The sequence below is a fragment of the Sciurus vulgaris genome, assembly GCF_902686455.1.
Source record: "Sciurus vulgaris genome assembly, chromosome: 6".
NCBI classification, from domain to species: domain Eukaryota; kingdom Metazoa; phylum Chordata; class Mammalia; order Rodentia; family Sciuridae; genus Sciurus; species Sciurus vulgaris.
The window spans coordinates 46,126,754-46,153,588 of NC_136466.1; the positions used below are offsets into that span (position 1 = coordinate 46,126,754).

Genomic DNA, 26,835 nt, shown 5'->3' on the forward strand with positions numbered 1-26,835 from the left:
CCCTCCCTTTACCCTGGAATCAGAGGGGAATACATCTTTGGTCCTTAAAATTAAATACCAATAAGAATTCAAATCAGCCAACACCTACGTCAACCTTCAACAAACAGTTTTGTTTCTCACACACATACACACACACTTGTCCCCAAGAAAGGAAAAGGCAGGTCATCGGAAGAATGATAGCAATTGCAATCCACACTTCAGAATAGATAACTTCTTTTTCAAAATTAACCAGTAATTGACTCTGACCTTTTGGATCAGGGAAAGTTAATTGTTTCAAAGTTGTTGCTTTTATGGAGTACATAATTAAGTAAATAGGATTGCAAGGCAGTTGGAATTACTTATATATTTTATACCAGAGCTACCATAGTTGATTGCAACCAAGCTTTCCTATTTACTAAAAAGCACATTTGTGTACTGAGAAAGAGTTTTGCAGACTGGGAACAGGGCTTTAATTGTTAAACAAGCAAATAATCACCTACCCACAAAACAGAAAGAGGACAGTGAGGCTCAAAGAAGAATGTTTATTTTCCTCTCCTTCTGAGTGGGATTTGAAGTCACCTGGGTGGGGGGCAAGTGGGAGATGCTGGTTTCTTTAGAGTGCCCTAGAGCAGCTCCACGTGGCACCTGGCGGGGGCGTCGCTCCCTCCAGGGGAGTCTACCTGCCTCTCCTGCTCTCACAGCTCTTTAAGGAGGGCGAGTCTGTAGGGGTAGCAACATGGAGCATGGGGGCAGTGATTATGACAAGACTCGCGCCCAAGCGGAGGCAATCTCTGCCTTCTGTCACTTGAAAGGTTTTTCCAGACGCTCCACGAAATCATCCAGCCACTGACATTGGCAACAAAGTCCAGTCCCACTGTTGGTGCCCACAGTGCCAAAGTGGCCAGTGGAGCCGATGAGAAAAGACAATGGTGGATAATTCTTACACATCTCTTCCTTTCCCAATAACTTTATTTCAGTTTTCTGTGAAAAGAAGCCTGGGCAAATTCTTCACTCTTGTAGGTATATGGCATTCATCTTCACTCACGTTTCATCTAAGCCTCTTAAATGTCTATGCGATCTGTGCTTCAAGGGTTGGATGAAGCAGCTATCAAACCTGAGGCCCGCATCCTTTTTCTTCCGCAGAGGCGGTCCCTTGCTTCCGCAGTGGCGAGTGTTCCCTCAGAAGGGAGGCCACTGAGTTTTCAGCTCTCCCTGCTTTGCTGACAGTTTCCAATAACGCTGTTGGCAGCAGGCTCTGCAGACGGCACAGGAAGGAAGAGATGTTTCTTTAATGATGGAAAAATATTAGAGCACAATGCTCTTAAAATAGATTGTGTGTGCCTAGCCTTTATTTTGAGGACTTTATTGTTGTGACCATCTCCCCTGGGAAATGCTGTAGGAGGCTCTTTCCCTTCAGTGAAGTAAAGTAATTGTGTAACCTGAGGTGTCCCTGAGAGAGCTGTGGGGATGATGTCAACACACAGGTTTTGGAAACATGACTACATTTTTATGTTGATCAGTGCTTCAGAAGGTTTCACCTTTCCAAACTTTGATTTGTGAAAAATGGGGATGATCACGTATGTGCTGCCCATCCTACAAGGTTGCTATGAGGATCAAAGAATATAATGCTCAAGATTGTTTGCACATTGTAAAATGTGACAAATGCAAAATGTGGCTGTTATTGACAGCTGGAAGCCCTGCTTTCTCCCCTTTCCACTTTTCATTTTTTTTTTAATGAAATAAACCTTAGTTTGATTATTGAAATTCATAATTTTTTGTTGACTTAGGATGGATTTGCAAAACATTCAGTGTCCACACCACAGAACTGATGTTAAGTTGGGCTGAGATCAGTCCATCCTCTCACCTCCCCATTACATGGTCAGAGCAGTTGTTATTATGCCCAAGAAACAAAGATTGGCCCCCAGACTAATTTTTCATCATGTTCCCCATCCTAGAAACCTTTGGGAATCCTGGTCAAATTTCTTCAGTGTTGGTATCTTGGCATTTGGTCTAGTATTCAATGTCACCTTTGGGTTTTTTTTTTTTTTTTCTTTCTGAAAGCCATCAGTGAAAAAAATCCTTCTGATTTTGTGGTTACCTACTTTTCTCTTTCATTAGCTTCCCCTTATTTGGACCATCATTGCAGCCCATTAGCAGGGCCGATGACTTGGCTGGGGATGGCGTTAATGATTCTCAAGAGAGTCTTCTATCTGATGGTGATTAGGAAGAATAAAAACGTCGTTAGCCCCTCAGCCAGCGTCAGTGGGCTATGGGGTCCAGGCTCCTCTGCAAATGCTTTGGTTCCCACTTCTGGGCACAGCTCACTTTTGACCAGAAAGTGATTAGGGTGGGACCCCTGTTTCATGAGGAAAAGGGTGACAGTGCTTCTAAAGGGACCACCTTCAGCAGACATGGGTTCTGACCTTTCTAACATGTTTGGTATGAGGCACCAAGAGAAAAAAAAAAAAAAAGGTGATAGTATTTTTGTGTGCAAATGTGTGTGTGTGTGTGTGTGTGTGTGTGTGTGTGTGTGTGTGTTTGCAGAGGGGGATGGAGACCCTTCTCCCCCACCGCTCTGCTACCTCCCTTAATTTACTCAAATTTCATTTCCATTTACTAGGGGACATCTGCACATTTTTCTGCCCAGCCACATTTAATGCACATCAGTTCAGCCCTAACCCTCTGTTGAGGTCAACTGTGTTCTACCTCCAGGCATCTCTGGGGGTCGGGGAGGGGTTAGAACTAAGGATACACAATACTCTAAATGGAATATTGAAGATCCCCATCTGTCTGGCAGTCCCAATCAATAAATGTGCTCCCTTCCATCCTCTTCTATATGAGAGACACGTTACCACCTGGTTTTAAGACAAGCATGAGATGTGGGTTTCTAAGGGTTACTGAGTCCAAACACCCAGCTGTCATAGTGCTAAGCCAGGAAAAGGATTAGGCTCTTAATCATGTTATTTTGTTACTAAAGAGTTCTCTTAAATTCCCCTTACCCCTTTCCCTCAAGCAGAATGTACCAGTGTTTGAAATTGGAGGTGCCTTTCTGACACTTTCACAAGCTGAATGATTTTTTAAATGGCTTTAGTTCAAGCTGCAAAAACTAAGACCATGGATCTGGGGTGTCTATTTTGGCTTCAGTCAAATCCCAACACTGAAAAAAGGGCACCGGTTTGTGTTTACCTGACATGCCTCTCCAGGGAAGCAGTCAGGTCCAAGATGTCAGCTCTGGATCCATGAAGCACCTAGCTCGGTCTGTATTGCTTCAGCCACTCCTTAGGGACAACAGTCTTAAGACACACTGCAGAAATCTTCAGCCCTTTAACAAGCACATAACCAAGCAGACACAGCAATTAAAAATCTGGGTTGTCCAATCCATTTTTTGTGTCTACATGGGGACATCTGTTAGGCCCCAGCTAAAATACTGTCTACACCTGTTCAGCCTTGGTCACCTCTTCACCAGACCAGAACAAAGCTGACTGCAGCAAAAGGCACCAGACAAGTATTAGGTTGCACTGCAGGGACTGTTTGCCTCAAATCCCTGTGATCTGAGCTTCTGCGGGCCCCCTTCCCTCCACCCAAATAAAAGACTCTGGCAGGTTCAGCTGGGGAAGGGTGATGTGTGTGTGGAGGGCTTGGGGCTGGAGTCAAAGTCTGCCAGGATAGTATCGCTCTGGATGCATGGGGTAAGAGGCAATGGATTTGTCTTCTACTTAGCTCTCTACCAGCTTGAAGCAAATCCTTCACTCACTCAGTGGATCTCAGCTCCCTCACCCTTTTTTGTCAGACTAGCTGTTGGCCATTCTTTGAGTTCTACCACAGGGCATTTGGATGTAACTGGGTAGAGCAAATCTGTAAGTCACAGAAGGAGTGGGAAGCTTTTCTGTCTGGCCAAAGAAGAGACAATTACTGAGCCGATTCAATGAGTTTCCTAGAGAATCTGAAACTGGATGTGGGCTTTTCACTTGTGTTGTTCCTACCAACTTGGCATGTCATTTGGCACAACGCCTGGCCAGCCTGCAGCCTCTCCCTGGACCAATCCATTATCCACATTACTGCCAGGTAGATTTCTAAGGCACCGACACATGTGCTTGCTGCTTCACATACTCCCAGTAGGGCAGTGCTCCACTGCCCCGCTGCTCAAACCTCCACATGTGGGAACCAGGCTATTCCTGGTCTGTCCTCCCTCGCCCCCTCCATGGCTGCCCTGCCGGATCTCTCCGTGAGGCCTCAAAGAGGTTTTTTTCTTTTTTTCTTTTTTTGCACCAGATCTCTCCTGCTCCTGGGTTAGCTCTCCAGACAACTCACCTAGGAACCAGCTCAAGGTGGGTACAATAGCTCACACCTTTAATCCCAGCAGCTCCAGAGGCTGAGGCAGGTGGACTGAGAGTTCAAAGCCAGCCTCAGCAAAAAGCGAGGTGCTAAGCAACTCAGTGAGACCCTGTACCTAATAAAATACAAAATTGGTCTAGGGATGTGGCTCAGCGGTTGAGTGGTTGAGTTCCCCTGGGTTCAGAACCCGATACTCATCAGGAAAAAAAAAAAAAAAAAGAAAAAAAAGAAAGAAGAAAAACGAAACAGCTCAAAAGTTGCCATGTGACCTTAACCTTTAGCGAGCCTCCTCAACAATTGGTGTTTACATCCAAATGGTCATTGCAGGGCACATTGGTCCCTCTTCGTAAATGAGAAGGCAGGAACTATACCTAGTCAGCTTGGTGTTTACCAGTGCCTAGCACTATGGATATACTTCACAAAATACAATTGAAAATGACTTGGGAGAAGATGACTGGGCTAGACCAAGAGACCACTTTAGGGCTCCAACTTGCAGCTTCCCACACTCAAACTGACCTAAAACATTAAAACAAAATCACTCCAGAAGGTCAACAGTAAAATACCTTAGCCAAGGACTTATTTAAATAACTTTTTAAAAACACCCCAGAGGGGACACCTGATCCAGGCATTTCATAATGCTATTCTGCAAAATAAAAATCAAGTACTGCACCCCAATAGACTTGCAGCCGTGGCTTCTGAGTTATAAGAAATGCTAACAAGAAGTAAAATCTAGCACCCTTCACCTTATTAATATGTAAAAAGGCTGAAGTCACATCTGTGCAAGGATCTATTTTTAGTGGACCCTACATACTAAAATCCTAGCCTTGATCTCTTAAACTATCAAGCCTACCATAAATGTTTGATGATGAACAAGCCCATAAAAAGAAAACGCATAAAATGAATAGAGGGAGTCAATGTGTGCGCTGCCTTTTAATTACTGGTGGCTTCTGCTAAAATTCTGCTCCAGGCTGGGTGCAGTCATAGAAAACATCGATAATTTGGGTGGGAGGAGCAGGGTGTGGATATTGCAAACATATATGTCTAACTGCATAGTTATTTGTGCTGGGGAAACTTAAATAGAGATAGAGGAAGAGGAGAATCATGCCTAAATGGAGAAGAGGTTGGGGAAAGTGGCTAGAAAAAGAAAAAATATATATATTTTTAAGCAATCTAAAAAAGAGCATCCAGTACACAAAAAATAATGTAGAACAGTCTGGTTTTATTACTTTGCAGTAATAAAGAGCCTTTTTCTTGCTTTTTTTTTTTTCTTTTCCCTTTTTTCTTTCTTTTTTTTCTTTTTACAACATACATTAAGTCGTGAATCAGATGTTAGGGGATGTGGAGATGGAAGGAAAATTGGTGACATCACAATATTTTTACAACTTTACAACAAATATAAATCTGAGTTTGTTGCATCTACAGTGTCTAGCAAGGGTGGAAAGCAAAGGCACACTCGGGTTTATGGACCCTCCCCCCACACGCAATGGGGAAAAGAAAGGGGGAAACACTTAAATGCAGAAGACCAGCTCAATACATGTAGGGTTAACACCGCAAGTGACAGGGGTATGGGACGTGTGTGTTTGACACGGGTCTCCTTGGTACAGCTGAGACAATGATGCCCACAGACACTGGCATCTCGTGGTGCTCAAGTCGACAAGGGATGGGCAGGACACTGTCAATACTCTTGGGAGTCAAGCATGGGGACGAAGGTGGCAGAGTGACAGGAACCCATCACCTCCCTAACTTCTGCATTTTTGAAGAAAATAGAGAAAACAGTATCTCGATTTCCAGGTAAGTCTTCTAGAAACCATGGGTTCAGGGTCCAGAGTTCACAGAAGGTGAACAGGGACTCCACTAAAAAAAACAAAACAAAACAATAGCCATGATCCACCCCAAACAACAGCCAAACCTGGAGGAACTCTCTCAGAGCAAAGGGCTGTGCTCACACCAGCAGTGACGCTGTGGTGACGCTGACTGTGCAGGCACCGCTTTCCCCTAACCAACTCAGTCTTTCTCTGAAAGCTTTTAAAAAGTTTTCAAAGATAAAACTAAACCCAGAAGATCCAACTAGAAATTAAAAGAGACAAGGAGACCACCAAATGTTTAAAGGTTTAAAAAAAAAAAAAAACAACACTAATTGACACAATGCTTGTGGTTCACAGTATGTTGACAATTCTTTTGTTGGTGACAGAGTAAACAGAAGTCTCTTCCGTGGGCTTGAATGAAATGAAAACCAAGGGGAGAGAAGCACAGGCCATCCCCTCCCAACCAACTAGAAACAATAACAAAAGATAAAGAAATTTAAAAATAAATGAAAAATACTTTGCCCCAGTCAAGGTTTTTGCAGCATCCATCGTGGTTGGCCTCATACTTGGAGTTACTCTTTAATCACAGCAGGGACCGGCCTGCCTGCATCTATTTCCATGTCGTTGCTTTGTGTGCAGCACAGCTTGGAGACTCCTCCCAGGTGCCTGCCCGACGGTGCACAGCGTGTTCTCCAGCCAGTGGACACAGCAGAATGAGGACTGGGATGTTAGTCCCTTTTCTGCTGGAATGAGGATGTCATTGTATTGAAATGATCTGAGAATATAAGGGAAGCAGGGGCTCTGGAGGAAGGGGATTTGCCACCCATAACACTGGGGGTCCATGCTTGGCAGCACAGCCAAAGGGTGGTTCGAGTTGGCACGACTAGAAGGCAGTGTGAATTGGAGGGTATGTGCCACCCAGCGCTTCCAGGCTGCAGCATTACAACCATCACCGCTGTGTTCTTCTTCCATCTGCTTGACTCCAATCCTCCAGAGGGCTGGAGTTGGGGTTGTGAGGAGGGAGGGTTAAATAAATATTTGCATTTATTTCAAAAGGAAGGAAAAGTTGATCATAATGACAGGTTACAGGTGTACACAACTCAGGGTGTAAGGCACAAATTTACATGTGGAAAACAGGCTATTCACAGATGTAACCCCACGAAAAACCCGTGTGATCAAACCAGTAATTTATGCAAGGTAGCAGCCAGCATATTAATTAGTTCACACTGATTGTGGATTTCGCTTGCTGTCTCACATGCAAGGTGAAATGAGATGGCGGATCTCAAGCTGGTGCCTTCACAGAAAGTAGGGACAACTGACAGAGCCATGTCGGCAGCAATGGGACACGATGTGCCATTCTAGAAGTTTCTCTCCTGGTTGCTTCAGAAGTTAGGATCTGGAAGGACTATGAAACTAATGGATTTTTTTTTTTTTTTTTTTTTTTTTTTTGCATGTTACAGGCCAGAGACCTGACCAGCAAATTAACTGGTAGACTTAAATAAATATTCCCCTCTTAATGCTTTCCTTTAGCTACAGACCAGACAGTCCAAACACAAAGCTCAGAATTCCAGCTCCAACTTATTTACTCAGTGAATTTATTGTAAAAATAAACTCAATTATTCCAGTTAATGGATTTCACGTTAAATAGTTTTAACTTTCAATGGGCTTCAGAAGAGCTGTTCATAGGATGATATATGGAAGAGTCCTTTCCTTAAGGAAAAAAAAAAAAAAAAAGAATGAACAATAAATAAAGAGTTACTTGCGTTAACGGTCACGTTATTTCATTAAAAGAGAGGAGCAGAAATCTATGACATAGTTGCCCAACATGGCATTTATCTGCTTATAACAGAAAGCTGTAACACTGGTGGGCATTTCACAGTATCTGCGCATAGTAAACTTCTGCCATTGTTAAAGTCTGAGTTAGAATTATCAATGAATTCTTTATATATATATTTTTTAATTTTCATGATTTTTAAAAATGTATTTGTGTTTTGCAGTTTGGAACGCTAGCCTGATTTGGCAACGCCCCCTGCAGTCATGGACACAATGTTGCGGCTGCTGTTTCACCTGTGTATGTGTGTCTGTGTGTGTGTTGTGAGTGCATGTGCATGTGTGCATGGGGGGGTGAGTGGGTATGTGCTTTTGGCTCATGTTGTGATGATAACTGAAGTCTTTGTGGGTCCAACCTGCTGTAGGGTGTGCAGGAGGGTGAAGGAAGAGAATGGAGGTGAGTCCCACTGTCGTGAACCTTCACCAAACCACGTGGCCCGATTGAGAGTACCCCTATGTCCCAGAGAGGAGGACCCAGCGAGCGTCCTCAGTTCTGCCGTGGGCCATCTTGGTCTGGTGGATACTCCAGGCAGTTGAGAACCTTGCTGAGCTGAGCGGGCACTCGCCTTGCCTGCTGGTTCGACTCCTGACCCCCTCCCCCTGGATTATGTACACGCATCATTGGGCTTCATGGATGTGGAAAGGGGAGCAAAGGAGGGTTTGGGAGGTACGTCTGGCTTTAGCGAGGGTGTACGCTTCAGTCCCGACCTCGTCAGTGAGTTGTAGGTGTTGAGGCTGGGCTGCCTCGAGACAGTCACGGCCTGGCCTGATGGCTGGGAGCTGTGCACCTGGATAGAGTCCACCCTCTGTGGGGCGGGTGGCGGGTTGTCTCCCCTGCCAAAGCTCTGATTTCTGGAGAGGTGAGAGGAATTGGAGGAGTTAGTATTGTTTCTTTTGAGAGTGGTGGCCTGGTGGCTTCTCGTGAGCGAGTTCGTGGGGTAGCTCCTCTTATAGTCAACCCCATAGGAAGAAGAGTGGTGCATTTCCAGCCGCTTGCCCAGGCCGTTCTGGGACAGGGAGGCTCCTGGAGGGCCCAGGGAGGCCTCACGCTGTGGGACCTTGGGGGGCAGGCTGTCCGGGTCCTCTACGAGGCTCACCCCGTGGTTGGGACTCTTGCTGCTGAGATGATCTTTGATGGTCTTGTACTCCAGGGTGGCGGCCTGGTCCTCCAGTGCCATGTGGGCCACCTCACTCAGTTTGGGCTGGTCCACGTACTCATGCTGGTAGCCCTGCTGTGTGATGGGTAGGACCACCACACTGGGGATGTGGCTAGGGGAGGCCCGGAGGGGCAGGTCCGTGGGAATCACAGGGGAGCCCATGGAGGGCATGTCCTTTGTGCAGGCATTGATGAGGTTCTGGTTCCTCTCCCACTCCCGGCTGCCACGGCTGGGCTTCCGCTTCTGCTGCAGTGTTGGGGTGGACTCCGGGGTGGGCAAGGCGGTAAGGTCCAAGTGGTGCTGGTCAGCCTTAATGAGCATCTTGGCTGTGTTGCTGGGAGTGGCAAGCTTGCCATTGTGCATGAGCGGTGTGAGGATGGCCTCTGGTTTGGGGTCTTTGGATTGGTTGTCTCCAAAGAGGCCACTGAGCTTGGTGACACTGCTCATGGATCCCCTGCGAGAGTGGGCAAGCTCCTTCTCCTTGCGCTGCACCACGGCCACATCTTTGCGCCGGTGATCACAGACACAGTACACGATGATGCCGGAGAAGACGGCCCCCATGACAAAAGCCAGAATGACTGCAATGGCCAAGAGGGTGACAGGAACGAGCTGATCATGGCCTTTGAGGTAACTTTCCCGAATCACTCCTGCAATAGACATCACACATGGTGTTAAGAAATGAGAACACATGTGAGGCTTACCGTTGCTTGGCACTCAGCCTGTTAATTAATAACTGTAATAAGTGACAGTGGCACCTCTGCGTAACTTGTCTTCGGGGTGCAGCTTGCCAAACATTCATCAATTAAGCCCCCCTACATTGTGGAGTATGCAAATCAACTTAATTTGTTGCCTTCTTTGTGTTTTTTATTCTCTCCAGTATATGCTTCTAGTTAGCTTCATTCCATAGAACGTGGCAAGTTTTGGCTTTCAGAATTTACTCATGTCTTTCCCTTTTCATCTCTGTTCAGTCTTCCCCTATAGAATTAGGATAACTGAGATATTTTAAGTCTAGAGAAAGAGGGGACAGCTCTATGCATGCTAAATGGACAAGTCACAGAGCAATGCCAATGTCCAGTAGGGTTGTTTACTCATGGCTGCCTCGCGGCACCAAGGCCTCTATCTGGAGTAAAGAATATTTGCTTTTCAAGCAGCTAGAGGATAGAGGGGTGTGTGTGTGTCATTTACAATGAAAGAAAAAACCTAAAACTCACCGATTACAATGTTTATGCTTATTTTGCACTAAAAAAAAAACTACTCTCAATTTCAGATAAATATGCTGAATATTTGAATGAAACTCTCTCCTTATTGGAAATGAAAGAATATTTAGAAAAAAGAACTGTTGGGGCCTGTAGTGGGTTTCAGAAGTGTCAGTTCCCATTATTATGCTTAGAGTTTGCTGTCACCATGAGATTCTTCGAAAGAGTTAATCTCTTCAATTTAATAAAAATTATGTGACTACACCCGTCTATATTCTTACACTACATTAACCAAAATGCTGTGTTTCTGAAGAAAGTTGCTTTCCCTGTTCCTGCTTAATCAGCCACCAAGCTGAGCGACTCTAATCAAATGCAAACACCCGAAGCTTTTATTTTTTTAATACCAAGTGAGAATACACATCACAATTGTCAGATCTCAAGTGCTTGATGCAGTAGCTAAAAAAAATAAAATCTCAAATACCTCAATTCCTGCCTCTGGAGAGTGAAAGAACATGAATACATTACAGGCACTGCATGGGCTAAGGAAATGTAAACATTGTTCCTATTACGGAAACGAGAGCAAGACAGAAAATGTACCTTCTTTGGTCTCCTGAGACACATTTTTCATCTACTAAATCAAGTCTTTCTGGAATAAGTTTAATGTATTTTACTGGCAGGTATCAATGGCACAGAATTAGAATGAAATGAAATAAAAATCTCTACCCCATTCCAAACACACAACATGCAACCCTTAAACTTCAGCTGAAATGTCTTTTTTCTTTATGTCACAGTTGAGACCTTGAAAAAAATGCAGCTTTGTCATATGGCGGGGGTGGATGGATGGGAGTGGCATGGGGTGTGGGGGCATGGGGGATGATTTCTTGCTAAAGCATTTCATTACTGTAGTGATGGTTTCAAAACCCTGAAGCCTCCTGCCTGAGGATGACACTCTTTTCTTTCTAGAGGATCTTCCTCCCCTCCCCTCACTTGTGACATCACATTTGGTTGCTGTGGATATGACTGTTGTGTGACAAAGGATTGTGATCTCAGGTGGGAATCAATAGAAGCAGCATATCTCTCTTAAGAAAAAAGATTCTGTGATTAAACAAATACCCTTGGAGATGAGGGAGATGAAGAGCAGTTGCCCTAAGGAAAGAGTGTTTAAGATGGGAAGATATTGAAAAATTTCTAAGTGTAACACTTGTCAAATCTTTCCAGATTTATCTTCATGTGCTTTTAAGGGGTAGAATCAGAGAATCAAAAAATAGTTGGCTATAACTTACACCTTTTATGTGTGGAGCTCCCCAAAGAGTGGAGCTTCTTGTATTCAAGTTTGTTTTAATATCTAGTCAAGCAAGAGAATGTGCTAATAAAAATTTCTTCTAAAATTTGCATTTCCTTGTTGTTATGCTAAAACAGCAACAGATTTTCCTTCCATTTTGATTGTGTAGACTTCTATTGAACATTCTTCTTAAACACCTACACAAAATTGCACAAAAATGTACACCTGTGAACAAAATGGGTTTAATTTTCCTCATTGACTTGGTGATTTCAGTGGGGTCTAACATAGGCTAGCTAAGTACCCACACTGGTAGTGCATAGTAAGTAAAATTTTCTATGGTAATAGATAATTCATGGAGTCCACCCCTTTAGGCAATCATATTTAGGGGGCAGAGGGCTATGTAGTTTAATAGGAAGCTATTTACAATTGACTCTGATAATGTACAATTTGAATTGACCTCTTAGTTTAAGAGGAACATGGAAAGAGCATTAAAGTTGATAATTGAGACTAGATCTCCTGCCTGACTCCTATTTAACCTTATTTGATCCTTGTTTTCTTCAATCATCAGGTGAAATGTGTTTTCTTTCATTACCATGAGTTCAATGATCAGCACGAGGACCTTGTGGCAGGAACTCACTCTAGCTGATCCATGGTGTAATATGTTAGGAACTGCATGTGGGTTTCTAATACAATTGGAGTAAGAATAGCCTGCAGAAATAATGATCTTTGTTCTTGAGATCTGCAGAACAAAATGCACCTCCTCACTAGGTGATTAGGATCAGATGTGCTTAATTTGTCACAAACCTCCACCTGTGTTAAGGTGTCCACCAATCTATGATTACCCATCTCGAGCTAAACTCCTGAAAAGATGGCCTTTTAGCATGAGAAGGTTGTACATCTTCCAATGATTAGCTTATTATAATAAAGTTCTGGCATCTACACAGCCTTGCTGATCGATTGTCTTCTGGTGTGGGAGTGAGCAGTGCAAGCCATTTGCACAGTAATAAAGCTAGAACTATTCATTTATTTCATTGGGAAAACTGCACAATTTTCAAATTTATACATTGCTTCTTAACCTTACTTTTAATACTTTTTTTGTGTGTGTCTGAAGGTCCTTAGTTCAGACTTATGGAAACCACTTGCTCTTTCACTGGGAAAGACTTTTTTTTAAAAAAAAGAATGACATTTGAGTTCAGGATTTTTTTTTTTTTTTTTTTTTTTTGGTTGTTAACAAGTCAAGTAGAATCTGACCTTTGAGGAAACCGTAGTCTCAGGCAGGTCTTTTTTTTTTTTTTTTTCCCCTATCTCATTTTGTTATGTAAATAGTGCCCTTAAAAACCATTATGACTTGTTTCATCTTTCAGACCTAAAGAGAGCAGGCATCCCTCATCTGCCTGGGCAAATTTCAGAAACCCCACCCCAATTAGAAACAGATCAGAGATTAAATTGAAAGTGCAGCTGAAGATAAAGTTAAAAGTTATTTTTGGAAATGCCTTTCCAAACAAAGCTTTCTGCTTATATCAAGAAAAGGGTTAGGAACATTCATGCAAATGATCAAATCAACTTTGTGGTCTGGTATGTAGTTCAGTGGTAGAGTGCTTGCCTAGTGTGCACAAGGTCCTGGGTTTGATCCCTAGCACTGCAAACAAAACTTTGTGCCTGACCATCATGAAGGATGGAATACAACAAGCTCCACAGAGATCAGTCGGTGATACAAGCAACACTAAAGAATATCTCAAAGGGCCTGGAATCTTGAGTTCCCATCTACAGGCTGGGTGACCTTTTGACAAGAGACTTAATATCTCTGGGCCTCAGTTTTCTTCATCTGTGATGTGGGGTTAACACAATCTTACTGCCTTACTGAGTGTTAGAAGAATCAAATAAAGAATAGGAAAAAGCTTAAATGCTGTAGTTTGCTGGACAAATCTAAAGGTCAAAAAAAGTCACAAGATAAGTGGTGGGTGAGCGGCTCAGAGAGGGCTTTGGGAGGATCGTTACAGCTGCTCCAGTTGATTCCATTAGCTATTGATCTCCCAGGGGAGAGGAGCAGATGTGTTCTTCTCTGCTTCAAACCTGGTGCTTTTCAAATGTGGCCAAGGAGATGAGAGGAAATATTTAGAAAATGACACAAAAGAACACCTCTCTTTCTGACTATCTGTAGGCCCTGAAATTGGAAATAACTGAAAACAAAACAGGAAAATGTTGAGCAAAACAAAGCAACTGTATATTCCTAGTGGAGTAATAATCCTACAGTCAGCTCCTCAAGGATAAGAACCATGCATTATTTGCATTTATAACCCTAACCACCCTCAGGGCTCAGAGCAGTATAGCTAAATCTATGACTGCTGAACACGTATGCATCATAGAGACATTTTTAAGTGTATCTCTAAACTTGTAGGTCATCTGTGGAGTGACTATTACCTTGCTTTTGAAGTCACAGAAAAGAATTATTTCCATAATCATAACAGAATTTTGATAGTAGCATCTATCAGACAAATCAAATGAAATCTATAAAGGTGCTCAGTATTTGTTCAAAATAAGAAGAGAAACAATTTTGAAAATAAAAAGAAATTGGCTCTGGGATAATTCCAAAAGAGCCAATAAGGGTAAATGGGTTATTTGTGACAACTGAGTGCTCCAGTGGAATTGAATAATTCAGAACAAATGCATCTCTGCAAAGGGCGACAGGCTGGAACTGGGTGAGCATCCATCCCTTCAGATGCTGAATGAAAGCCCTAGCGAAAATGGAAGGTCTTTGTAGGGTGGTGTGCTCCCCTGCCCAGGGGTCCCACACTGCAGAGGGAACGATCTGGGTAGGCTTCTTCACCCTGGGTATTGAAATGCCTTCCTCTACCAACCCCAGGCCTTCTGCTCTCACCAGTTTAAAATGGGACATTAGTAATGAAAACAGTATCTGAAACATCCTTTGCATTGATTCATTAACCACCAGCTATTTCTCACCACTCATGGGGTGCTAAATGGTTATTCTTTCCACCTTCCTATTGCAGGAAGCAAGGCACACAATGGCTTAGAGATTTCTCTGAAATCATGCCTTAAACTGGCAGAACGAGAAAGAATAGAATTTCCACTTTTTTTTTCCCCCTGAGGTGAAAGTTTTCAGAAACTGCAGGGAGGGCTCAGTGAGACAGACTGAAGCTCTTTAGAGGCCAATGCTTATGAAAGACCCTGCCTCCTAGGCCAAAAACATGTAATTATAAATAAGAACAATTATAAACTGCAAAGAGAAAGCCTGATGCACGTCAGCATTTTCCTGTGATGACCTTGTTAATGAATTCTGAAATAATCAAACACCACATTCTCTTTTTAAAAAAGGCTTCTGATAGCCCTGCTCGCAATTCTCCATGACTGCCTAGTCTGTTTACGGGGTCGGGGTGGGCACAGCACAAGGCTCAGGGATAGCTTGCTTTAGGAAGGATGCTGTGTCCTAACTCAGGGTTGGATTGTGATTTTCTGGGTGTCTTTATTATTGTGTCAATGTAACAAGGTTTCAGCTTCCAGCATCTTTGTGGCTGCCTTCAGCAAATGTTTCTTGAGCTCACTAAAGCACTGTGCTACATGTTGGGACAAAGGTGAAAGAAGCATAAACCAGTAAGGAGAAGGCAGCTACTTGCACATAACTCCATTCAAAAAGTGATGAGATATATCCTTCCTCTGCCAATAATGGGCAGCAGCTTTACCTGGGAGACGGTATTTGTGTAATGCCTTAAAGATGCGTAGGATTTCGGTGAGAGTGAAGAATGTAACAAAAACCAAGGGGTGGAGGGAAAGAAAAGGAAAACTGTATTCAGCAATAGTAAATGGTCTGACTTCCTTCTAGTTCCTTATACTCTAGGCATGAACCACCCTACCCTGCTGGACTGTCCTTGCTTTTGTGCTTTCACACAGGCTGTCCCCTCTGCTTGAAACATTCCACCCCCACCTTCCTAACACATGCAACCTTATCCTTTAACATCTCTACTTCAATGTAGCAGCCTTCTTCCCACTCCTCAGACCAGGTGAGCTCTTTGTTCTACAAGTGTCCCCAGAGCTCTGTTCTTCCTCTATCTTAAATCATCACTTCTAAGATATTGCTTTTATGTTTGTTTTTCTCACCTAGTCTGATCTAAAGGGAGTTATTCACTACTGAATTCCCAGATCTAAAGGTGCTCAGTAAATAACTGTTAAACCAATAGTAAATAAATGAATGAATGAATAACTATAGAGAAAAGGTAAGAAAAATAAAAGCTAGAAACAATATTTGGAAAAAGGCCAAGAGCAGCCTCAAATGACCAAAAAAGTTTGGAAGACCTGTCAGTTTGGGAAGGAAAGTTATTAGGTAATTAATCTGCAATTTCAAGGATCTTCTTGCCCAAGGAAGCTGATTTCCAGCTTGCTCTGCTCCACAACTAACCCATTAAAAACTACTGGTTTCAGAGTCAATATCTTTGCATCAAAAACACATTCTATTTTTCTAAGTGTTTTTAAAATTAAAACTCATTCTTCAAGTATACTTATTCCTTGCACCTTACCCAGATAACTGAGTGGTATCTGTCTTATCAAATATGAAGCAAAACAAACATGTAAAATCAATGGCACCTACTAAGCTAAATAACAAAGAATAGCCCTCTCTACCCCACCCCAATTACCTCTCTAAATGGGTACAACCCAGGCAGCCAGTAACTCGAAACGGTTAAGTGTACACTTTCCCCTCTCACCCTTGCTCACTGGGCTGCTGTTTCTGAGTTGCTGTGATATGATGGATGTGTCTGTCTCCATAGTGAAGTGATTAATAGGCATCTGTGTAAAGCGGACCCGGTGACCACAAAGACAACAAAGCCTCTCTGTGTCCTTTAGAGAAATATGCAAAGGCAAAAAAGAGGATGGACGTTTCCTCCATCACTGAGCCAGAGAGGGTTTGTGTTGGGTCTGAGAGCTAAGAAAGATGGCAAATCACCAAGAAAAGCCCCCGGAGTAGGATCCCCTAAAATAGACTCTTGATTCTGCTTTATAGTAAGACAAGCCTGCAATTTCCTTGAAATCCTCATAACAACTTGGGTGAATGGAATCTAACAACCCAATTTTTCTTGTTTGAAAATCTTATTGCAATGAAATGCCAGGCTCACAATCCTGCAAGGCAATCTGAATGAATGAACTAATCACGAGCCAAATATCACCAGGCTAACCACACAGGGCCCGCTGTGAGCCCTATTAAGGAGAGAAGAAAACAAATAGGGAAAATCCCCAACTGGAGACAATTTACTCTACACACCACACCCTAGCCAATCGAGATGACCACACGGAAAGCGAAATGGGAGCACTCTGTGGTTATCTCGGCAGGAAGCAGCCTTCAAGGGAGCCTTCTTGTCTTACGGCATAATGGGAACCAGATGGCTTAGGGAATAAACTGAACTGCCAGCGGCCATGGAAATGGGCTTAGCGTTTATAACTCAAACTTTCCTTTTCCTCTTATTTTTTATTTCTTTTTGGTTTTCCTGGCAGGCTGAAGATTAGGTACTGGGAATGGCATGGTATAAGGCTAGTGTCCATGCCAGAGTAGAGGCAGCTTCCTGGCCATTTAATATTCTCAGTAAAGAAGCAATTGTAAAGCTCACATATTGAAATCATGCTTACTGTGGTTGACTGTGGATGAGCCCACTTCCACTTCTATCACCTATGAAATTCATGCATTTTTGGTTGGGATGACATCCCAGGGAGAGAAGGGAAAATGAGCATGAAATTCATTGAACTTCACTTTTTTTTTTCTTTTTTAAGGGAAGAAACAGCTTCATTTTCCCTTCTATGCTCTGTTCATTGATACGGTCCTGCTCCACTTTTAGCCTTGGCATTGCCAATAGGAAGACACCTTCCTTACCCATAGCATGGACTGATGTCTGGATGAAGAGTCATAACAGGATAATTTTCAAAAGCCATGCCCAGGATTGTTGGTGTATGGTTCTGTTTCAGAACTGTTATTGCCCCTGTACAGGCCAAAATTATTTTATTTTTTAATTCTTAAATGCACTTTATTTTATGGCAATTTTAAAAATTAAAAATTAAAAAATTTTAAAATATTCCCCTTCCTCTACTCTACTAGTCTCCTTTCTATTTTCATGAAACAAACCCAGCCCCTGCATTTCTTTTTGCGTTTGGTAAGAATTATTTTAGTTTGGCAACGTGTTTGCAGAATTTTCAAGGTTTATTTTCCTATCCTGAGGTTTTCTTTCTGAATATGACTGGCAACCCAACATCTGTGTGCTTTCTGAAACTAGACAAAGCATTTCTATTTTCCAACTTCCTGGTCCCATCTTCTTCCTTTGGTATCTCACAAGGCATCAAAGCTACACAATGGGGAGTGGTTCTTCTTTAAAAAAAAAATGTGAAATTCAGATAATACATTGTTTGGAATATTTGCAGTGCTTTGATTTTTCTCTACAAAGCAAAGGTGAAACAAATATGAGGAAAGAGGTCTCTCCTAATATTCTGAAAATGGTTAAACTGGTAGGAATATAGTTCTGAGGATCTGGGTCAACAATGAGGCTGGGTGTTCTTGTTAAGGACATACACTCTGAAGTCATAAAGACCTGGATTTGCATCTTGGCTCTACAAAATGCAGCTGTGTGATCTTGGGCATGTCACTCAATCTCTAAGCCCCAGTAGTTCTGTGAGATGAACATTGTTAGAATAATAAAATAAGAAGGCTAAAGAAATGAAATAAAAGGCTAAAGAAATGAATATATGTAAAGCAGTTGGCATTGTGCAGGAAATGTGTTAATGCTCAATTAATAATACAAAGACAAGATTTCCAGAAGTTCTGACAAGTTGCCTGCTTTCTATGGGGTCCAAGATAGACTATTTCAAGGCAATACTTGGCTGGGGTCCAATTGTGCTACTCAAGAATAGAAAAATAAAGATTTAAAAATACAAGAAAATCTTGGCTAGTGAGCAACTTGGAAAGCATCTTGAGTCCCAGTGCTGCTCAGCCTTAGTCTTACCTGGAACTTGTTATAAACAAATCCTCAGGTCCTGTTCAACCCTTCTGCCCCAGTCTCTGGGCTGGCCTCAGAAACCCTGTGTTTAAAACTGGTCTCAGGATGATTCTTATGTTCACTAGAGTTTGAGAGGCACTGTCCTAAATGACATCAATGATATTCTAGAAAGCATCTGGATATTTAGCCCTAAAGTCCATCCTTAGACACAACACTGAGCTAGTGGTTAGCCAGATTTCCAAAATGATTTGTAAAATACATAAGTAAATGCACAAAATCATTCTTGATGTTCAAAGCATGAGTCTTTAGTGGGTCACATGTACAATTTCTTTACTAAGGTTACTGTGCTCTGATAAAGAACACAAAATTGTTATTTTGTTTGAAAGACAGTAAAATTCCTCACACTTTCTCTTGGGTATTTGACAAAAGTGATATAGGACCTAAAATGCTGTATTATTCCCATGGTTTCAATCTACCAAATTTGCTAGTAATGGAGGTTTATGGCAAAATGCCTGTGGTCTCTCTACCCTGGCATGAAGACATGGAGGGGAATTTTTGATGCTCCCATCTCTGTTTACAGTGGCCATCACATAGCACCACAGAGGTCTGCCTGGATGACTGGATGCAGGGGCAGAAGAGGCAGAATGCTTGATGGAGCCATTGGATAGAGTAGCCTCTTTTATAGACCGACATCTAATGTCACTTCAAAATCAGACCCTTCAACTCAACTAATGGTCATCAAGTGACACTGAGAATGGATTAGGGGGTGCCAGAACTCTTCCTCGATATCTGCATGACAGGACAAGAGAAAGGAAACTCAAGAAAGTTTTCCTTTATGTTCTTGGACTGAAAGAGACCTGAGCTCATGTTTCATTTCCCACATTAAGGTCCTGCTTTATAATAATAAAACGCCTAGCACAACAGCGTGTTCAATGGACCTCGGCACCTCCCCATCTGCTGAGCTGAACTGAATCTGCAAATCCATAGAATTACATAAGACATTTTTAAGTTACATAAAATTTGTCATGTGCTTTTAAATCCTGGAGTGCTGGACCCTTTTGCAGTTAGGATATATTTATTACCTTAACAAATGTCAGGTGATTGTGTCCAGTGTTATCTACTATTTATGAATAACAAGAGGCTACAGGACTGGAAATGACGTGCTTTAATATGTCCAAAAGGTCAGGCATAATGCAGTTTGCAGTCCTATAAATTTCTTGACACCATTTCCTCTCCTAATAAAGCATCACCAATGACTGTCTGTACTGAAATTTCATTATTTCTATATAGCTCATAATCACTGCCTTTGACTTCAGTAAATGTGGAAGTATGTTTGAAAAGAAAAGCATCCTTTTAAAAATATAAAATTTAAAAATAATTGGAGTGGGAGAATTCACATTATCCCATTAAAAATGAATCACTTTACAAAGATAATTTCTAAGCTGCGGACTTACAAGCACGACAGAAATATTAAAGATGACAGACCTTCACATTGCCTATAATTGACTCTGACACTGATTAGGATCCCATCTACTGTGCCCCCAGTATATGTGTTATATCCAACCACATTTCACTGGTTTACTTCAGGGCCCTTCTGAGATTAAAGTGCTAAGAGATTTACATATGATGAGGATTCTGTGGTTCCTTTCAGTACCCCCAGTAGCCCATACATTTTTGCAGGGGTTTACCTATTATTCCCATAGCCTGTATCTCTCTGGGACCAGCAAGTGAACACAGGTTTTTCAGCCCCTTTTTCTGTAGGATAGTGACATGTGTTATGTATTCCTGGCAAGTCCTACAGAGGGTGAGGTCATTCTCATGTGTAACATTAAGAAAAGAGAAGCTACCCTTGAGAATTACCTGGTTGCCACTACTTTGCCCTCTGTAGACTAGTCTGTCTATGAAACAATAAGGTTTGCAAATTCATACTTCTAACCTTAAAACAAACAAACTTCATGAAACTAGACTATCAGAAAGTTTTGGGACAAAGCTAATATTATTTTTCTATTATTGCTCAGGATCTAAACTATACATTGATTCTTCACAGTTTTATTGTGAGGATAAAACAGAATCTAGATGAACACAGTGCAGTTGAGTCAATTAAAGAGGAAGTCTGTAACGAATCCAGATGTTCTGTTAATAAGATCATGCCTAACCTAGTCCCTGTAGTCCTTGAAAGTTCCATTAAGCTGTCAAAAAACTCTGTCACTGTGTGTGTTTTTGTACAAAGGATGGGAGAGAATGGGAAAAAAAAAATAAAAAATAAAAGGAAGAAGAAAGAAACTAAAGGAAAAGGGTGGGGGTAAAGTTTCATGTCAAGAAAGATAGGGCTTGAAACAGCAGCTGTAGGTTAAAGGTACAAAGAACCCCTAGAAGATGAATTTACTTTTTTAATACCCTAAGGTTTAAGTTGCTATTAAAAGCAAAAGTTCAAGTCTCCATAATCATAATTTAAGATCTCCATTTTTTGAGAAAGTGGATAGTAGGTAGAAAAAAATGGTTTAGTGGTTATCTCTAGAAAATTCAAATATTGGTGTGCAGATTCAGGCAGGCAAGGAGATAAAACGGCTTTCTACATGGCTGACATTTAACTTTTTTTTTCTTCTACCCTTTCCACAATAATCTCATCAAGACCTTAGATAAATTCAGCAAGTTGTCAAGAGGATACAAAATTAATTAAATCAAATCTACATCCATGCCTGCAGTAGTGAAAGAATGATTACAGCCTTCCACTCGGGCTTCTCGGTGCTCACCCTCCTCCCTGGCATACACTCACATGGGGGAACTGCCACTTGGTCTATTTGAGGACCAGCACCTGACCTGCTTACAGTGCTGTTTTCTTCGGTCCTTCAAAGAAAAGCCACAGACCACAAATAGACTCTTTTCCTGGTAGGTGACAAAGAAATAATATAGTAAAAATACAGGGTAGCACCCTGGATTACATTGTCATTTCTTTCTCAGCCTCCTCTGATTTCAAAATCTGTCCTGAATAAAATGTCTGTCATAAGCCATGCACCCCAGTGTTTTAACTAAAGTGACAGAGAAGCCCTTGTTTGGAGTTTAGCTCGCCTCAGACTTTACCTAGGAGAGAGCTCTTAGTTTGGCAAGAAGCATCTATCAGGAAAATGTCAGGGATATGTAGTAACAGACACTGTAGATTCTAAATAGATGCATAGTTACTCTTCCCAAATTTATGGTGTATATGTAATTAATAACCTCATATAGTTATATGATCAGTTTACTATGTACCACCTATCAATCTTTCTACCTTTATCCTTTCCTTCCTTCCCCCTCCTTAAGTCCCTGTCTTCCCACCACTTATCATCCTATCCCCCTCTCCCTGCAGCTAAAGACAAAGCATGGCATTTAGGGCTCCAGACGACCATTTCAATCTCAGCCCCTACTCTAGCCTGCCATGTACTTTATCACTTCGGTCACCCCACACTGCTTTCCTCTTTATCATCTCAGGCTGTAGTATCACAGTTTTGTGTCTTGATCATGCAATTTATTCGCCTTGGAATGTCTTCCCCTTCTGCCCCTGAAATCCATCTTTCCTTCAGTGCTTTGCTGCATGCCCCCATCAGTCCCTCCCTTAACTCCCTCAGGGCTCTGTCTACCCTTCTTTCCTTGATTTCTCTCTCAGAATCACTCTGCCCCAGTTAGATCACCTGTGTACCTCCCTTGCTAGACTGCAAGCTACCTGAGCGTAGGGTCATGTTGAATTCAAATCTGTATTTTCTACAGTACGTGTTTGTTGAACATCTGTTGAATGAATGAAGAAATGAAGGAGAGGTTGCTCTATGGGCCTTTCATTATGACTAGAATTATCAATACCACTACTATTTTCTTGTACTTTCCGAAAATGAGACCAAAAATACATGTTGATAAAAACTAGAAGTTAAAGAAAATTAAAAAATCAGTTGTTTTAATGGTGCTCCTGTTCAGGAACAATTTGTTTTCTGAGCCTTCCTCACATAAGAGTGACATTTAAGAGCTTGATTTTGGTGATAATATTTTAAATTACCCTTTATCATATTTCAAATACATATGTAACTTTAAGTGATCATTTTCTAAAATTAAATATGAATAATTTAATTTTTTACTTAAGTTCTCTGTGGGTTACTCTAGATTTCCAAGAGTTAAAGGGCAAAAAATACAATCTAGAGACTATGTCTCATATAGCTTCACTGAATACATTACCTGCAACCTCTTCAATGGGATTCAGATAGCAAAAAATATATAGGATTAAATTGAAACTTCAGATATAAACGGTAATGTTTCAGAGAACAGTATGTCCCAAAGTAATATTTGGGATATGTTTACAGTAAAATTACTTAGTTTTATCTAAATATTTAAAAACAGTACTCAGATGCATATGAAGTTCAAATTTAACTGGGCATATTGTATTTTATGTAGTAATCCTACTCTTCTACTCCTCCACAGTGTTTCTAATGACTGCCACAAACAATTTTTATTTATTTATTTATTTTTGGTACCAGGGATCTAACCCAAGGGCACTTAAACACTGAGACATATCCCCAGTCCTTTATATATTTTTATTTTGAGACAGGGTCTCCTTAAGCTATTTAAAATCTTACTAAATCACTGAGAGCTGACTTTGAACTCATGATCCTCCTGCCTCAGCCTCCCAAGATGCTGGGATTACAGCCACATTCTTTACAGGCACTCAAACCTTTAGTTGATTAAAATAGTTTGAGTTATAAAAATGATACTGAATCTTTATAGGACAGGTGTAGCACATTTTACAAATTAAAAAAAAAACACACTAAATTTTAAGAATCTCTTATCTTTCATTATCACCAACAGCAGTACCTTTGCATACCAGATGTCTTATAAACTTTGCATGACACCTTTCCTATTATCCTCAGTAACAAAAATAAATGAACTCTAATTCAAAAGTTCATTTGGAACATCAACAATCTATGTGCCTCCTTTAGAGTTCCTTGCCTCTGACCATGCATGTTCCTTTTCTCCCTGGTTCAGTTAATTTTCAATTGTTCAGTGGAAGTAACAGATCTTGTCCTTCTCAGAGGACTCCCCATAAGACAGCACTCTCTGAAGCCTCCTGAAGACTGTCTTGATCTACCTTAAATCCAAAAATGGCTGCCATCTTATGCCTCACTCGTAAGTTATGTAAATCAGTATGAGCTTAGTTTTTTTTTTAAGTAAAGCTTGACCTATTTGAAAACAATAAAGTCAGAGTTTGCCAGCATTCCTGCAAAATTTTAAATATGAATCCTGCCTGCACCCAACATCTCATTTTCCTTGTCTTCCCTGCCTAGAGATATATTATTGTCGTAATATTGGTACTGAAGGAAAAGACCAGAGAAGGAGTTGAAAGACTGTTTCAGAGTGTTATGTCCTTGCTGTGGCCTGCCAAGTTGCCCTTAGTTGTCCAGTATCTTTTTCTAAAGTCTGTTGTGTATGTTTTCTTTTTGTTCACAAAGGCAGTGGTGGTTGTAAAGCATTTTTCTCTGCTTTTGTGTCTACTTGTGCTTTGTCTGTCTGGCAGTTTGATATTTCTTGGACAGGAACTACGTCTGCCTCTATGATAGCCCCCAACTTCTCATTGACATCCAAATTGCACTACAGAACTAGTGATAAATTTTGCTAGAGTCAATATAGAAAACATTTTTGTTACAGCAATGTTACTAAAGAAATGGTAGGAAAAATTCAGCCCAAGTTTAGGTCAGGAAAAGAAGAGACGCCTAATTTTCTTTCCATGTTACTGTCACCAGGAATAAATTTCTCTGTACATAAAATCACTTACATACGACTTGATAGGAGCCAAGAAATTATCTTCCTCATTGGGAGAACAGGAATCTTTAGAATCCCAAATGCTGCAAATTTTAAGCGTTGGTGAGCGTTACAATGCAAGAGTAATCAGACTCCACTCTATTATTAACTGTGCTCACTCATAAGCAGATCTCTGTTCATAAACAAAGCTTGCTCCCAGTGTTTGGGATTCAGCAGAAGTAAAGAGTGAATGATAGAAAAGGGGAAGAAGGGTGAAGAATAAGGTATGTCAAGTCAGGGGAATGCTCTACAGTACTAGAGTCCTTATGGATACCAGAAAGGTAGATGGGAGGCAGAGATGCTGTAGCAAAGTTTTCCCTGGGCTACAATTTAAGTAATAACTAGCTGCAGCCTACACTAGGGTGTTCACTACTGGGGTGGAGAAAAAACTTGCCAGATGCTTAACAAGCCTAGAGTGGCTAATTTCTTTTTAGTCTAAATCCATTTTTCTTTAAATTCCTTCTTGACCAAACTTCCCACGTCCAATCACAAAGCTCGGTAGGTTGAAAAGAAATCGGAAGAGCATGAGATGATGTAATCTCAACACTCAGACTGATGTATGCATGCATATGCTTGGCTTTGCGGTGCCCAGCCAACAGAGGGTTTGGGGTCACCAACTCTCCTCTTTCCGAGTGTCAGAAGCAAAGTTCTTAGTAGTAGTTCTTTGTGTGTGTGTGTGTGTGTGTGTTTGTGTGTGTAGGAGGGAGGGTACCAGGGATTGAACCCAGGGGCACTTACTGAGTTACATCCCCAGCCTTTCTTAATTTTGAGACAGGGTCTTGCTAAGTTGCTGCCGCTAGCCTCAACTTGTGATCCTCCTGCCTTGTGAACTTGTGAACCTCTCAGATCATTGGGATTATAGTCGTACACCACTATGCTCAGCTGTAGCCTTTTATTTTGGTACTGGGGATTGAACCCAAAGGTACTTTACTACTGAACTACATTCCCAGTCCTTTTTACTTTTTCTTTTGAGACAGGGCCTCACTGCCCATCCTGGCCTTGAACCCGTGATCCTCCTGCCTCAGCCTCCTCATCTTGGTAATAGTTTAATTGTCACAGGACTCCTTTAATTGCTTTATGTCAGATTTACCCAGACTTTAATTAGTAAAGTACTAATTATACAAGGTTAACCATACCAATGAGCCTCACCTACCAAATTATTTACTTAAGATTTTATTTCCCTACTACTTCCTGCATTACTATCTACTTAGTATTGAAATTGTCTTTAAAATGTATTTCAAATGGAAACTTTACAACATTGTCATAAATGGAAACACGTGTCACTTTTCCTAGATTAGAGGGTAGTCATAAAAATAAAATTAACCAAAAGCAAAACAATGTTAACTCCAGCTGGATCCAGCTCCAAGCTAAAGCAGCAGTCTAGAGTCCATCCTCTCTTTGTCAGACAGGGGTGGTGGCAAGTTTAGGGAGCTGGTAATGACCAGGGATCAAACTGAGACTTATCCTTGACACAATCAAGTACACTGACTGAAAGAAACAAAAAAGGCATAGAGTTCCTACCACATGACTCAGTATTCCTAAAGGCCATAATGTCTCTGAGTCCTTAAATCATCCTGTGTGGAGCTGCACATGCCACTGAGGCAAGACTGTCACAGGCCACAGTACATGAAAGGAGTAAGTAATTAACTTTAAAGAGGATTGTTGATAAACTCTGTGATTCATACAATAACTAAGCATGCTCATCCTCCTTTATAGACCTCATGAATCTTACTGGAAAATTATTTTCCCAACTACAAATTGCTTACATAAATAGCTTGCACATCCATTAAAACAGTCAACAATAACATTTTGGTTTAAATTATTCATGCCACCTCGAACTTAATATTTCTCCATGTTTTCCTTGTTTACAATGACCATATCTCTTGACTAAATGAAATTATGTGATAATGCCTCACTTTAAAGATTCCCTAAATTATGTAAGTATACAATTCTGGCATTTTTCATCAAACGAGAACAACTTTACTATTGCACCTATTTTCTGAGAGCTCACAAGAACTCTATAAAACAAAGTCAGAATTAGGGGCTTCTCTTCTGTTCAGGATTTGTGCAGCAGTTGGTGTTTAGACTTTACGATTCTGCTACACAGTGGTCCTTGCAGCTTTGTGCATGGCTAACTTCCTCCACATGTCTTACATTCCTCTTGGAAATCAGTTGTATGATATTGTTACTATTGGTAAGAAACAAGAAGCACAGGAGTGGTTATTTACTCTCAGGATTGTTTAACCTAAAAAAGAAGCTCTTATGTCTTTTGCTGTTAGGAGAGGTAGTGGGGAATAAGTTAGATCTAATAATAAACGGGGTTTTCCTTTCTTATTTGCATGTAATTAGAGCCCCTATGTAACTACCCATTACCACCTCGATAGTTATTGGATGAATAAATAACATGTAGTTATAGATGTGGCAAAACCAAGAAAGAAGTAGTCAGGG

The 26,835-nt window shown here is 41.3% G+C and overlaps 1 protein-coding gene and 1 long non-coding RNA gene across 3 annotated transcripts in view; one reads left to right on the plus strand and one right to left on the minus strand.

Annotated features, from left to right (window-relative positions):
- Window positions 1-26,835, plus strand: part of LOC306663560 — a 185,512-nt gene that overhangs the window by 74,211 nt on the left and 84,466 nt on the right. The window lies entirely within an intron of this gene.
- The window catches only part of SEMA6A (semaphorin 6A), a 125,424-nt gene continuing 104,148 nt past the window's right edge, over window positions 5,560-26,835 (minus strand). For both annotated transcript variants that reach the window (XM_079143877.1, XM_079143876.1), the window contains one exon: window positions 5,560-9,753. In XM_079143877.1, the coding sequence (XP_079000003.1) occupies window positions 8,555-9,753 (1,199 nt within the window). In that variant the 3' untranslated portion in view covers window positions 5,560-8,554. The remainder of the gene's footprint in view (window positions 9,754-26,835) is intronic.